General features: G+C 39.8%; 2 protein-coding genes across 3 annotated transcripts in view; one reads left to right on the top strand and one right to left on the bottom strand.

Annotated features, from left to right (window-relative positions):
• The window catches only part of prkcbb (protein kinase C, beta b), a 73,402-nt gene extending 71,006 nt beyond the window's left edge, over positions 1–2,396 (bottom strand). For both annotated transcript variants that reach the window (XM_088316090.1, XM_088316089.1), the window contains exons 1-2: positions 1,951–2,396; positions 510–541 (exon numbers count right to left, since the gene is read on the bottom strand). In XM_088316090.1, coding sequence (XP_088172216.1) covers positions 510–541; positions 1,951–2,129 — 211 coding nt within the window. In that variant the 5' untranslated portion in view covers positions 2,130–2,396. The remainder of the gene's footprint in view (positions 1–509; positions 542–1,950) is intronic.
• Positions 2,397–11,326: 8,930 nt separating this feature from the next.
• Positions 11,327–13,915, top strand: socs1a (suppressor of cytokine signaling 1a). Its single transcript, XM_088316993.1, has 2 exons — positions 11,327–11,479; positions 12,731–13,915. Exon 2 carries the CDS (start codon positions 12,782–12,784, stop codon positions 13,400–13,402), a length of 621 nt encoding a protein of 206 aa, XP_088173119.1. The 5' UTR covers positions 11,327–11,479; positions 12,731–12,781; the 3' UTR covers positions 13,403–13,915.
• The last annotated feature ends 1,389 nt before the right edge of the window (positions 13,916–15,304 follow it).

Here is a 15,304-nt window from a genome sequence, read left to right as displayed (position 1 = left end):
TTAAAGCATGTAGGACGCGTGCTTTTCTGGAGATCAACAATAGGCAAAGTGCCCGAGTTGTCAAACGGTAAAATTGTCATTTTATCTGTTCATCCCCTACACATCATTTATTCCAGTTTGATACTTTGTGTGACTCAATAATCAAGTCCACCCTCCACTTCCAAACCTGCGCCTCCACCAGCATATCGTTTGCACACATTTCTTTCTTACTCATCTGTCGTTGAGCGAATACTTCTGTGAGGAAATCAGCATCGCATTTTTAAATGGGCTTTCACTTCCATAGCGCAGGCCCACCTACAAGGAACCTCAAAGCGCTTCACCCTGACTTCTCATTCAGTATTTTGCGCATGGACACTTCGACATGGTCACAAGGGCCAGGGATCGAACCCACAACCTTGGGGTTGGGAGACGACCACCGTTCCACATCTGCATATAGGTGCTAAAAACGCTTGTGTGAAAATTGTGAGGGGAGTGATGACTTGGATTTATGGGGTCGATTGAGCTCCTACCTTGACATTGGAATCCCTGCTTGCCAAAACCCCTGTGAAGAGAACACACACACACACACACACACACACACACAACAGGTTGGAAGGTTCTCCAGGCACTGTCGCATAATCATGCCAACGGACGTGTGCATGTGTTCATTTTTGCATTGTTGCTGCAAATAGATCTCCCTAGATGTGAGCAATCACTTAGCACGCATTGTTCTTGCTCATCGTGCATCACAGATCGACACATAGTGATAGAAAGACAGACAGATCAGAATAATGGTCGCCAACCATGCACAAAGGCGCACTTCTTCTGTGTCCATTATCAAATTAAAAAGCAATCATCGTGAGGCTTGCATAATTGTAGTTTGGGGAGTAACTCATAACAACGCTAAAAATAAATGTGGCAAATCAGGACAAACTAGAGATAGAAATTAATTTAATAAATTTGAGTGCAACAACCCTGGTGGGTTGAGGACATCGAAACAATCAGAGAGAGAGAGAAGGAAACATGAAGTCGTGTCAGCAGCTGAATACTTATGTTTTTATGAAATAGCTGCAGCGTTTTCGCAGTCGATACTCGGTAGCATTACCTGTTTTTCATCACACAAGGTCCGCAATACAGAATGCCAAGGTCCATGGTCCTTGTACTAGTAGCCTACACTGTTCTCAGTTGTAAGACAATTCAGGGCGCTAGAAGGATTAGGGTGAACTAGTAGAATGACGGTTGCTTACTACTAGTAGCCATGTTTTTTCACCCATTATTAGAGCCACTTTGACTACTAGCATGTAACTGAATCTTGCTAGTAACATTTCAGAGATATTTTAATACCAACAAAATATTAATAGCCGAATTAAGTTTGGGACAATTGGTCAACGCACTAGAACAAGAGAGACAAAAAAGTTGTTCTCTTAATGCGAATGTACTAGTAAGCCAACTACAGGTTACTAGTTAAGCAAAACGGTACACTAGAAGATTTTTGTGAGCTTCAAGCGCAACCAGTGATGTAAAATTCTACTAGTTAACGTACAGTATTTCATTTGTAGTGGTGTCGCACCAAGATGCATTTGCATCACTAGTAACATGTTGCTTGACTGGTGCGCAAAAAAATTGTCCATGTACTAGTACATTCCTTGTCTTCCTAAGTAAGACAATTCAGCACACTTCTAAGATGGATAGGGAGCACTAGTAGAACGACTTGCTTTTTTTCCTGCTATACTACTTTCAACCACTAGGTTTAATCTTGTACTAACTAGATGGAACTTAGTTGGTATGAATGATGGAACACCGTGCAAGTAGCGAACATGCACATCTTTTAAGTCATGCAGTCACCAAAGTTCAAACTGACTGACATGCACGGTTACATCTCATCAACATAAAATTTCTATCCTCCCATTCAAATTGTATGTCATGTAACTCCAACGATTGAGTGATTCAATCAGAGGCAGCTGTGCTCACCAGATGAAATCGGTGCAGTGGCTGCAGAAGGTCGGCTGCTTGAAGAAGCGCGCGATGAATTTGTGGTCCTTCACTTCATGGACGTTCTTCTGACGCAAGGCTCCTTGGCGAGCGAAGCCCCTCATGGGCTGTCGGGGTCCGTCCTCGCCGTCGCTGTTTGTCGCTGCGCTGTCAGCCATGCTCCAAACAACAACTACCTGAGTTTTAACTTGAAACTTTCAGCGCAAGTTTGCGCCAGACAACAATAACACTAACAGGTGTGTTTAAAATAAATTAATAAATAAAGTCCAGTTTTTTTTTTGTTTTGTTTCTCGGTTGGTTGGTTCGTGCTGGTCAGAGAGCAGCAAATGAAAGAACGACACCGTGGACCTGCTGCCAATTTCTATGATGAGCGGAGGTGACGAGGCTGCGAAGCTGCCGGCGCGCACACTGCTTCCTCGTTTGCCACACAGCGCGGGCACGACGGGCGACGGGTGCGCGCGAGCGAGAGAGAGAGAGAGAGAGAGAGAGAGAGAGAGATACACATTGGCCTACATTCCACCTGTTAATTTCACTAATGGAAGTCTTCACTCCTTATACTGTACTTAAGTAAAAGTACAGATACTTGCGTAAACGAAAACGACTCGTAAAAGTAGAAGTAGTGACATCCATTCAAAAAATATACATCTTAAATTTATTGAAGACTCTTTGTACATAGAATATATATGACTGTGAGTCAGAATTCTTATTTGACTCGCGTTAAAACAATTTAATGGAACAAACATTAAAATTTTGTTTGTAAATGAAACTTAGTGCTTCTTAAAATGTTTAAGCAAGCAGAGCTTGGTGAGATCAGAGTGACCAACACTGTTAAAAATACTAAGTTGTCAAGGTTGAATAAAAGGCGTTTGATGTCCAGTTTTTGCATCACACTTTTCTGCCGGATTTCTCTCATTTCTGGTTCTGTGAAGAGTTGGGGGAAAAGGCACAGCTGCTAAGTTGTTTTCTTTTGCTCTCAAAAGGATTTGAGAGGATTGCCTGTGTTTGTTGTATGTCTTCCATTTCAAAGAGTTTGCAAAGTTTATTCAAGAGCATACATCCGGTATACATTTCATTATGCACACCGGCACAACCCAATGAGGGAAAAAGCTGCATCAAACATTCAACATACACAAATGTGCTGGCAATTGTTGACAGGATTTTACCAGTGGCTGTTATATTAATTTTCTGACGTGCTTAGTCTGATCAGGTTCATCCTGGACTGGTTGCCAGTCAACAGTTTTCACTTTTACTGCATACATCGAATAATTTTTTTTTATTCAACAAGTCAACAGACAAAATGGCCGCCCCCTGAGATAGATAAGTGGATTTTGCTGCTTTTCTCATAATCCACAAGCCCAATATTCATGTTTAGTCTTGTAAGTGTGAAACATTGATTCAAGGTCATCCACTTGTTTGAAAGCAGTCTCACAGTGACACACTACTTCATATATATCAACACACACAAAATTGGAGCCGGCTAACAACAAATGACCTAGATGAGTTTGATTCAGCTGAAAAAAAAAACAGCAAGTGGTATTCACTATGCTCACATCAATGCAAGATACCAACACTGAATAATCAAAGAGTTAACATTTTGTCTTATGAAACATCTGAGATGGGAACGGCAGATATCTGCATTGTTACATAATCACGTGACCCTGCAGACTGTAAAATGATGGAAATGTCTTAGTTTGCGGCGGTTTTCGGCATCGAGGGGCTCTGGTGCTGACGTAAGGACTCCCTGTGAGTACCTGGATGGATGTATATATAGAATGTCACATGGTGACTCATTTCACACATAAGCCACTCTTCTCTTTTTCTCCAGGATCTGATGTAACTATAAGCAGGGAAAGCGTGTTTCGGACGAAAGGACAATAATGATGCTGTGTAACATGGATGGCTAAAGTACAATTCATTTTTTTTAATTATCACGCAGCGGTCCACTATTAAATCACTGTACTGTAAAATGTTTTGGAATAATTTTCTCATCTATGCTCCTTCCGCATCTTCAAGAAGCAACACTGTACTGCAACTCATTGCATATTCATGACAAAATATTAAAATGATCCTATTTGTAAATTTGTGCACGATAGAAAGTTGGCAGGCATGGCGAGGCTAAAAGTTGTGTTTTGCTGGAGGACTTTCTCACTGTATTTTTTAAAGCATATTTTCCCTTTTCTGCTCCCACACTGGTCCAGTCAATTCCCCTCTCACACTGTGGTTCTCATTGCTTCTTCCTCCCACTATTGGCCCGAGGAGGGTGTAAACAACAAACACGAAGTGCTGTTCCAGCTGCTGTGTTTTCACCTGTGCAGGAGGAACTTGAGTCGCACGAATGCTGCATGCATTTTGGAGACAGCAGCAACCAAGATTCACCACAGATGCAGTGGCCTGTTCATTATTGTATTGAACCCCCGGTTGATTGTGGCAGATATGTTCCAGAACCACTCACAATAGGTAAAAATATGCCACAAAGAGACCTATATGGTGGCAATAAATAAGACGTTTTTGCAACGTTTAACCCTCCCAAAAACTTGAAACTAGGGATAACTGATAACACTTTTTTGGACCAATAACAGTACGAGTATTTACTCTTTGAGTGCACATGATATACCAATACCACTTCAAAATTTGAAATAGGCTATAAAATTTCATTTACCACAACGACAAAATAATAGTGAATAAAAACCTTTTTTTTTTTAATCCAGTAGAGTGTCACCTACTCAGAGAAAGGATTACTAAATGTCTGATTTATTATTTTTTTTGGTATTTAAGTAAGGCCAATATCAGCCCAATATTTAGATTTACGATGTACCCCAATCCCTACTTAACACCCAAAATAAAGAAATTCTTATTTGAATTATATACACATGTGTATATATATATATATATATATATATATATATATATATATATACACACACACACATCCATTTGTTCCTCCAAGCCATATAGTTTTGTCGAATGAAAGTCTGCTAGCTAGAATGCAAAACATGATTGATGTAAATTAGCATAAATAACAGTACAGTAGTTATAAACCTTCAAATAACTGCTACCTTGAGACATTCAGAGTGCAACAACAATTACCGTACAAACAGGGCATACAGCAATACTCACAGGCATATATTCTCCCTGCTTCTTGACAATTTTGGAAATTTTGTTGAGGACCTTCTCTGCTTCTTCTTCTTTCTTAATTACATTGCATGTTCTCTGGTAGACGTCAGGGCTGGCATCAAGGTTGGATCATACGTCGACTTCTTCCAAATAAACACCAGCCAGATATCAAGAATTGATGACCGAGTTTTTAATTTCTTTTTTTATTTATTTATATATTTTTGATATGTGAAGAAAAAAAAATCTTCAGCAAAAGGGTACTTTGTGTCATACAGGGGAAAAGTGTAGCAGCTTGAGCACTGTCTAGGTCTACGTGTGCAGATGCCTGTAAAAGTCTGCTGACTTATTGTGATGAGGCGACATTTTATGCTTAAAAAATAGCTTCCAACTTACAGAATGGCTATGCAGGACACTTCATTAGGTACTCCTGCACACACATCACAACCATGCACAAGACCTGCTGAAAAGGTGGGGAAAAAAAGTTTCAATTTAAAATGAGTGATGAGAAAGTCATTGCACTGTGTGCAGCACCGCTAAAAATATCTTATAGATTGGATTTCATTCGAGCAGCCGGAGATATGCAAGTGTGAGGAAATAAGTTAAGAGGTACAAATAGAAAGAGACGTTCTCCTTTCAGCCTGGTGGCCATTTCCATTTCCCCACCTTGAAAAATACACACACCCACTCAACAGCTTCTTCTGACCTCAATGTCACTCTTACGATCCCTCTTGAACGTGTCCTCACTTCCTTTCTATAAGCCCATGACAGCGAATACAACGGCGCCCTCTAGCGGATATCTTACTTATCGCAATACTAGACTGTCGGTGCCATTGTTGTCAGGCTTTGTTTTTTGTACAGTTGAATTTACATTACGTAAAAAAAATAAAATGAAAAATAAAACAGTCATTGCGCCTTGAATTCATAACATTTTTCATGTTTTCACAATTTCATGTGGCCAAATATTTAAGAGGAATGGTCCCCAAATTGAAACATGACACGAGTGGTGGTGCTTCTCTTTTCGCCTAAACAATCGTAGAAGCACTGACCCACCTTTTACAGTCTAAATTATAATATCTATTTCCCAAGCTTGTATTTATTTTCCCCAAACAGTGTATTCTCTTAATTTTTTTTTGCCTTTTCTCATGGCTGCATCGCTTCCGGTAATCTATGTGGATGTCTGCATTTTGTCCAATTAGATTTCAGCCTCAAAAAGCTGACATGTTTATCTAATCTGCCCAAGGCCTTTAGAATCCATCCCACTGGCCAATGTCATTCAAACGACAGTATACTAGTAACGAGAACTCCTCTTGAGTTGTACATTTTGGATTTCAACCCACATCTAAAGAACTACCTGATGTTTTTCTTTGGCTTTTTGTGCCATTGGCGATGATACCAAACGGGTACCAGTGATGTCGAAAAGTAAATGTGTGATGGCTTTCTAAACAGCTCATCCTGTTAAGACTTGCAGAAAGCTGTAGTCGATTCCAACTGACTTCAGATGACGACAAGAAAATTTCACCCTGGACTGATCACACATACTGTATACACTAGAAATAGATACAAAAATTCACATGCACTTTCACCTCGTCACTGAGTGTCAACTGAACCCACACTGCCTGCTTGGAAGTCAGGCAAGTGAACCACTACATCACAAGTGACATCTTTATATTTGTATGACAGTTTATTCATTTACATCATTTCTTAAAAGTCACCCAAAAAATATTTCCAATGCAGGGCTCAGGTAACGACCAATAACAACTCACCTGTTTTCTGAGCCGAGCCATGATTGGTTGTTTACTGAGTCCTGAGCAACTGCGATGTCACTTTAAGTCGACGACAAGTGGCAAAATGGCTGCCCCCTGAGATGGCAAAAAATGGGTGGATTTTAATGTTTAACTCATATTATACCAACATAATATTAATAAGAATGTGGGGTTTCGATTAGTGGGGTTGCAGTCTTGTTAAGAAATGTACTGGGTTCACATCCCCTTTATTGGAAAATTCTGTTGAAATGAAAATCAGCATCCCAGAATTTGGAGGTTCCTCTGTATTCTTTATTAAATTAAAGCTTCCCGTCAATGTATTAGACTATGCAGCGCTTACGGTAAATGTTTTACATAGATCCTGTTTGTTTGAAAAATAATTACAGAGAAGTGCTGCTTCCCTCTTTCAGCGATGTCACACTTTGAAACAAACCCACTGTAGTTTTGCTTTCAAATCTTTGACCACAAAATTCATATTTTTTATTTATTTTTTAAAACTACCAATAAGAAAAAACTCCACATAGTGCACATACTGTAAGTGGTTCAACCCAGAGAAAATATATCAAATGTTTCATAAAAGGATAACTTTCACTTTTCTGTCACTAAGATTGCAAACAATGAGGGCCCTAAAAGGGATTGACACAGATGCTCCAACTGCAGATCAAATTACATGAATGAGAATTTCTTCACGGAAACAGCAGCATAAAAGGATTCTCGTAACATAGTTGCTTTCACATGAAGTCATATTTTGATGGCCTGGGAATAGAAACGAATCAAAATGAATGATTAAGAATCCAACTCACCAGAACAATGTCGTTGATGTAATAACTGGTTCTTCAGGCGGGCCCAATCATGAAGTAATGGAAAACACCTGAACTGTATTAAATCAAGTCGACGCCATCATTTCGGTGATACAATCCAAAGGTAGTTAGTGCCACAACAATAAACCTTGGATGACGACCAGCTTTTTTTGTAAAAAGTCTTTTACTTTGTATATATCTACAGACATACTGGGGACTTTATGCATTCATCTGATTGATTTACTTATTGTTCTATTTTCATCTTTCCATTTAGTATTTATTTTTGCTTTTCTGGCAACTACTCAGTGGTGTGAATTAGACCATCAGCCCGGCTGGAACCTTCACACTCATGAAGGGAGTCCGCAAATGATGTCCACTCAGTTCATACTAAGTATATGCCACATCCCTATATGGATAATCGTCTCTGCTTCCTTCCACTTGAAGCTTTTCACGTAAGTAGGGAAGGGAGGTGAATTGCGTGTTAACCTTTTGTAGTGCCAACGAATTTTCAGGCTGCTTTCACTTTCACTCTGACTGAGTTTGAGAGTGACCTAGCAGTAGGGATTATCAACGATGGACTGTAGGAACATCTGCGCATTTATTGCCTTTTAGGATGGATTTAGAAACTTTGTAACTAAGGCCTTACTTTTTAACCCTATATCTATTGAATCTGCACATGTAAAGCATGCAATAAAATGAATCTCCAATTAAACATTTCAGTGACACTGAACATGTAATTTTACAAACAACTCCCATTGTATATTGTAACTCATTAAGAAGCATTTTAATTGGCTTTTTGGACTTTGTTAAAACTTTTAAAACAGCTGTTGCTTCTCATAAGCCGTTGCAATTCATAGAAGCAGGCCGGTTTACTTTCACATTTACATGAGTGTAAACAGTCGACTGCAGCAGATCACAATCTGATCACTATGCTGGTAAGAGTCATAAATGCCTCAGAATATTCATTGAAATTGCACCTTCAAAAAATCTGTAGCGATTCACTGGAATGCTCCTTCTCTTTTCCCCGCAGCTCTGCTTCCACTTCTTTACCAGTTCGTAAATTTACAAAGTGGTTTCACAAGATGGCTATTGTGCCATAAAATGCAAATATAAAAATTCAAAGCAGATACACGAAGAAACATTTCCCTTATGCTTTTTTTTCTTTAAAAAACCAAACAAACATCTAGGTGCTCTATTTTTAATTCCACAAATCTTGGGACTTACTGGGCCAAGTTAATAAATCCATGCAGACGTAAATATTAAAATAAAAATACTTTATGACGAAATGTGATTGAAAGGGGATGTTGAAACTGTCCTAAACAATCATTGACGCACATGGTAACAGCTCGGAGCTGAAGTGTTAAGGATGGCGGGGGATGTACATCCTGATGTCCAAAAGCAAAGCTAAAAGGAAAGAAATGCAAACAATGGTCATAAACTTTCATTTCCCTTTAATTACATTCCCTGTCAGTCTTGCGGACAACCACACAAACACACCTTCCAGGAAGCCTTTCCATTTCCAGACAAGGAAGTGCATGCAATTACGCAAATAATAACACTGACGTCTGTCCGGCCATCAGTCCATCGATCCGTCTAGTTGTAAAGACTTCTTATGTAACTATTGAACGACGCCATCACGAATGTATCCCAACTGCAACACAGCTCCACAGACCACTTCATTAGTTACACTTGTGTATTCTATGAGAGAAAATATCTAAAATAGTAATGCTCAATTATTAATGATATGGTCAGCGAGCTATTCATTTAAAATGTTGGTTATTAATATGCAGTCAGATCACACTGTAAGATGCACCAACTATTTTTATATGAGGCTAAATTAAATGAGTATGATGCAATGCAAAAATGTTGTTATAACTCATGCATTAATCATATTACATATTAGTGTGTCTTGAGCTGTGAACGACGCTTACACTAACTGATTTCTTTATAGCGTTTCAATAGTAACATATGCACTGCATTGATGCTCTGCCGTCATTTGAACGAATCCACCCCAACTGGTGTGTGCACATGCACTGCAAATAGAAAGAACATACGCACTCCCCGGTGACTCTTTCACTGAAATGAAACTTAAGGGATAAACAAGCAAGCAATGATGTTCACGGCAAGGACAGCCGGGTAGTATCCGGAGTCACACTCAGTGTTTCCGATGAACTTGAACAGAATAGCAGGAAAACATGTGTTGCCTCCTATTTGCTTTCTCATTGCAGGGATATTAAGTTTGCCGCTGCATGATAAATAAGATTGCGCATCAGATAGGATGTAAATTAAGATCAAACAAACCTTCCCAAACAGCGATCATCAGACTTTTTGAAACTGAGAGGTATTTCTTGGAGTATAGATTAATGCAAAGGCCTGCCAGGTTCATGCACAATTCTGAAATTAATTTAAAGAAAATGCTCAACCTATGTTTAAATGTTAATACTTAATCATTTATGTGAAGACACTGACCATGATAATGATTTCTCGCAGTAATTGGGAAAAAAATTAATATGTTTACATTTTAAAATCATCACTTTTATAACATTCCTCGGAAATGACAAAGTCCAATCAATGCTGAACTATTTTTAGAAGAGGCCTGCGGGCTACTCATGTGGTCCTTGGGGGCTAGCTGGTGCCCGCGCGCGTCATGTTGGTGACCCATGCATTAAAGCAGGGGTGTCAAACTCATTTTTGTGGACGGGCCACATCGTAGTTGTGGTTTCCCTCAGAGGGCCGGTATGACTGTGAACCCATATAAATTGATTGGAAAGCCAGTTTTGAAATCAGAAGCTAGTAAGTAATTGTTCAACAATTTTTCAATTTATTTTAAAAGGGGAGGATTGGTAACAAATAAATGGCAATATCTCATATCTCAGTGTTGTTAAAAGTGTTGAAAATATGCTAGAAACAGGAAGTTGATGCAGTTGATTTGCCCTTTGCGGGCCACATAAAATGAGGTTGTGGGCCAGATCTGGCCCCCGGGCCTTGAGTTTGACACATGTGCATTAAAGCCTTTCTCTAATTTGCTGTTTGGTGCTTTGGAGAAGAATGTACGACAACGATGTATATTTATAGTGGACCTGTAAGCACAGTGGGTAGAATAAAGCAGTTTCTCAAAAATAGGAAAACACCCAGTTTTGTTTCAGCAACGTGCAAAGAGGCCATTCTCCTGAAATGGCTGTTTCGAACCTAAATGACAGACTTTCCTTTCCTGCTCAAATTTGGGCATGAGTCCACAATAATGTCCATGGGTCAAACTGGTTTTGGGGGTACATCCTCATTTTTTTCCATCTTATGTTGATGCATGAGTTTTTGGGAGTCGTGTTCGGTTGACACTGGAAAACGGATGCATTCATTATTATTATTTGTTTTTTTACCAGGATAGAGTTACACAGGATACAGTTATTGTGTTTGAAGAGCTATTCCACCAAACCACCTCCAAAACATCGTAACTAGAGGTCCTCAGCAAACATTTACAAATTAAAAACAGCAAAACGTAAATATTTAAATGATAAAATAACACATGATGAACTTGCCTCGTAGCCAACACGCAGCAGTCATGGGGGCATTGCGGTTGAAACCTTTCCAATAAGCAAGTCGCTTGACATGAAATGAACTAACAGTTTCAGTTTCGTTTCTGTCTCTCTCCTCTAAGTGGGCGGGCTTTGCATAGCAAAAGTGACTTGTAAAAGAAGAGACGAATATAAGGCAGGCAACAAACTGTACTCGATAGAAGCGGGGTGAGACACCGACACTTATAAAAAGGAGACGAATATAAGGCAGGCAACAAACTGTACTCGACAACTTGGGAATTAAATCGAAATAAAAACGGTGAGACTTGCTGGGCATCGATGAACTTTTGTCATTTTGTATGTTTTTTGTGTGCTGGCGGAGGATTTCAAAGGGGAGTTAAACTTTGCTTTCGAGCATTCCAGCTGTTTGGATTTGGAAAATGGTCATCTTCAAAGTATCTTGGTAAAATGTGCTTTGTATTTGTACTCACAAAGTGCTTCAACGTGATAGATTAAGAGAAAAATGAGAAACATTTTACGTTTATGATCAAATGTGAAAGTCAGCCTGAGCAAACGCAACTCCCAAATGTTTACCATGTGTGTGTTCATTGCACCCAAATGGAACTCATCTTGCAAACGGGTTAGAAACAGTTATACAACAACCAGTACAACGTAACACAGTCAATGCAGTTTAAAATAAGGTACTCCAATGCAGACAATTGACACGTGCAGGCTAATTTACATATTTGTTGTTGGTGGTATTGCGCAAAAATGCAAATATAGCAGTTTTATTTCTCTGGGAGTGGTCCTGTCCACCCACTATCTCAAAATTAAAAATAAAACAGACAGAGAGAGAGAAAGGGAGAGAGAGAGAGAGTTTATTAATTTCAAGAACTCACTTATTTACTTATGTTTTAAATGTCTTGAAGGTCACGTGTTTCTGTGCCAATGTTTCACTATTTTTTTGTAAGTTACCTTAGTTTTCTGTGCTTTGCTTCTAAATGTCGTTTGATGTTGTCTTGTGCTTTTAGGTGCTGTTTCTTTGATTGTTTGAAGCTTGATCAAGTTACCTTGTGTAGTGTGCTATACAGGATAAATAAAATAATTCTTATATATTTATTTTGCAATGGGTACGATGTAAACAAAACATGTTAGGAGTTTGATTATTTTTGGACACCTCATTACATCTGCATCTAAATTATTTACATGAATGTCATTGTTTGCCCCTCAACATTTACCAAAACGCAGTAGTTTTTGGAAGTGTGCGCGCATAATAATTAAATTGTATGTCATCTTGAGTTATTATTGGATCTGACTGGGTTGCCTAGGTGTGCTGTTGTGAGGATTAGTGAGTCTTAAATTACGGTGCAAGGGGTGTGGGGCGCCCTCTTGTGACATGTAAAAGAATCACTGAATTAAATGTTCAAACTATGGATGGTGTTACACTTCTTAAGGACAATATATTTGAATTTAATATTTTTGAAGTTAGTGAGTGATAAATTGCTAATACAGTCATCCATGACATGATGTGATTTGTGATTCCGTACTGACCTCCTGGTGTCTCTTTCAGGGTGCCACGGTGGTAATCAGAAATGGGAGAGGGTTTGGAGCCTCCTGGAGGATGGTAGTCAACAGCGCAGCAGACGGCAAGCATCGCTTGTCAGGCTCCTGGAGCTCAGAATCTTCCGAGTTGGCGCAACTTCAGCACTCGGCCGTTCCCAAACCCAAGCAGAGGTCTGCGTCCACGCCATGCAAGTACCTAACCCACTTCCCCACGTTCAACTGCAAAGAGGACTGCAGTATCATCACGGAAACAGCAGCCAAACTGGAGCTGAGTGGCTTCTACTGGGGCCCTCTAGGAGTAGAGGAGGCCCACCGCATGCTGAAGGACGCCCCGAACGGCAGCTACCTCATTCGGGACAGCCGACAGAAGGACGTTTTTTTCACGCTGTCCTATCACGCCAAGAGCGGGCCGGTCAGCGTGCGCATCGACTACAAACGGCAGAAATTCTCACTCGCCGGCAACGAGCGCACTTTCCCCAGCCTCTTTGCCCTTCTGGAACATTACACCAACTGCCCCAAGAGGAGCCTGAGGGTCCCGTACAGGAAATGGGAGCCCACACTTCAGGAACTTTGCAGGAGGCGCATCATGGAGCTTTGCGGCGGAGGGAGGGAGGTTTCGGAGCTGCCCCTCACCAATGTCGCCCAAGGTTTCCTTTTGGAATTCCCTTACAAGTTATGACATTGTTCTGCGTGAGTTTGACATTAACACTCTCGTCAGGAGAGTGCCACCTGGAGAACATACTTGGCACTGCACCGTTCTCCATTTACTCAACTTTAACGAGCACAAACTGTGTTCTGTTCCGGACACATAAAGACAATAACTTGAAAGATGGTGATGTGGACAAAGACTACTTGAAGAACAGTGAACGTGGGAGGACCATAATGATAATAATCACAATAACGTGCACTTTCGTCAGTACTTCTCGGAATACAGAGGCGTGGTGGAGGGTGCGCTTGAAAGCAGGCGCTGCTACCACATAATTTAATTCTGTAGCCCACTGCAATACTCTAATATTATCCAGAAGTACTCTATGTAGTTCAGCTATGTCTGCCAGGCAGATACATTTGTCCCAAACTGTTATTTTATATAAATATTGTTTTAATTGAACAAACTGAAAATACATGCTTTGTCTTGTGTGTGTTTTGTTTTTGTTTTGTTTTTTTGGAGGGAGGAGTTTGTCGTAATAAAATCATCATAAAACCGTCAAAGGACACAGACGGTCACAAAACAATTTACAGTGCTAGGTGGGTGCGGTTAAGTTTAGTAGTAATGATCAATGACACACATGCCCACACTTACCAGAAACAGGAGCAGCTGAGACACATTGCGAGTAAGTGTGAACTCAACAGTATTATGAATGAAAGGCAAAGTCAGATTGAATTCTCAGAAGGAAGTAGGAAATTTTGGGGGCTTGCATGGAGACAAATGGCAAGGTTCATTTTGAATGAGCACATTTTTACTGTAAAAGGCGGAATGGAATCCAAGAAATCAGGTGAAAACTTTCAAATATGCCTTACTGTGTAAATATAAGCATTTATAAGTCATAAAAAACATAAAAACTCATCTGACCTGACCATGCAGAGTTAAATCGAGACTTCAGTGTAACTAAAGGGATTGGCAAACGCAACAATGCATAGATCACTGCTCATCACAAAGGACACCAGGGATAGTTTGGCAGAATTCCTCTGACAATGACGCAAAACCTCTCAATGTGCTCACCTACATGTTATTTTTACTTTAAATCCATTCATCCATCCATCCGTGATCCAATTCAGTGTGTTGAAAATGAATAGTACACAACAAGCTACAAAAAAACAACTAAAGTCACAATAAATCTTTTCCAACATTCCTCACAAGACTTATTCAGTTCAAGTAAGTATAAAGTTTTACTCTTTGTGTGGATTTTTTTTTACTTAATTTATTTTAAAAGGATGAGTCAGCTCAAGAGGTTAAGAATATACACGTTAGGTTAAAGTTCGAGTTTGTACGTTTGTTTTCAACGCCTGTGTGTGTTGATCCATTTACAACCATTCTAAGAACCCCTTGATGCCCATGGGACTCTTGGTAGCAGTGGCGGAGCTAGACTTTTATCAGTTGCAATGGGGGGTTCAAGGCTATCTCAGGGGTCCACAAAACAAACAAAATGTACAAACACAAATCTTCAGAAAAACGCTGAGACATTCCTTGTATGTTATCTAAGGAGAATGAGGGGGGTATAAAAAATAATAATAAATCATTCATAAATCTCTAAATTAAATCTAAAATGATCTGGCCTGGCACCTGGGGGGTGCAATTATATTACAGGGGGGGGGGGGTTCCCCGCATCCCCCCTTTAGCTCTGCCAGTGCATAAGCCAAATGTACCACTAAACTATATATATATATATAGATATATATATAGATATATATAGACTGTAAAGAACATCCAGAAGGTCACACTGTTGAACCTTTCCTCATCATAAAGGATCTGGAAATCCGATAAACAAGAAATGTGAAGTTCGTTTGGGAGCGGAGTTAACACATTCTTTCCATTAATGGCTCTTTAGAAGGAAGAAATGGCCCACTGCATTTCATAACACAT

Source organism: Idiotropiscis lumnitzeri, chromosome 15 (assembly GCF_059441095.1).
Source record: "Idiotropiscis lumnitzeri isolate Australia: NSW breed Sydney's pygmy pipehorse chromosome 15, RoL_Ilum_1.0, whole genome shotgun sequence".
Classification (NCBI taxonomy): domain Eukaryota; kingdom Metazoa; phylum Chordata; class Actinopteri; order Syngnathiformes; family Syngnathidae; genus Idiotropiscis; species Idiotropiscis lumnitzeri.
This window is presented reverse-complemented; position numbering and strand designations above follow the sequence as displayed.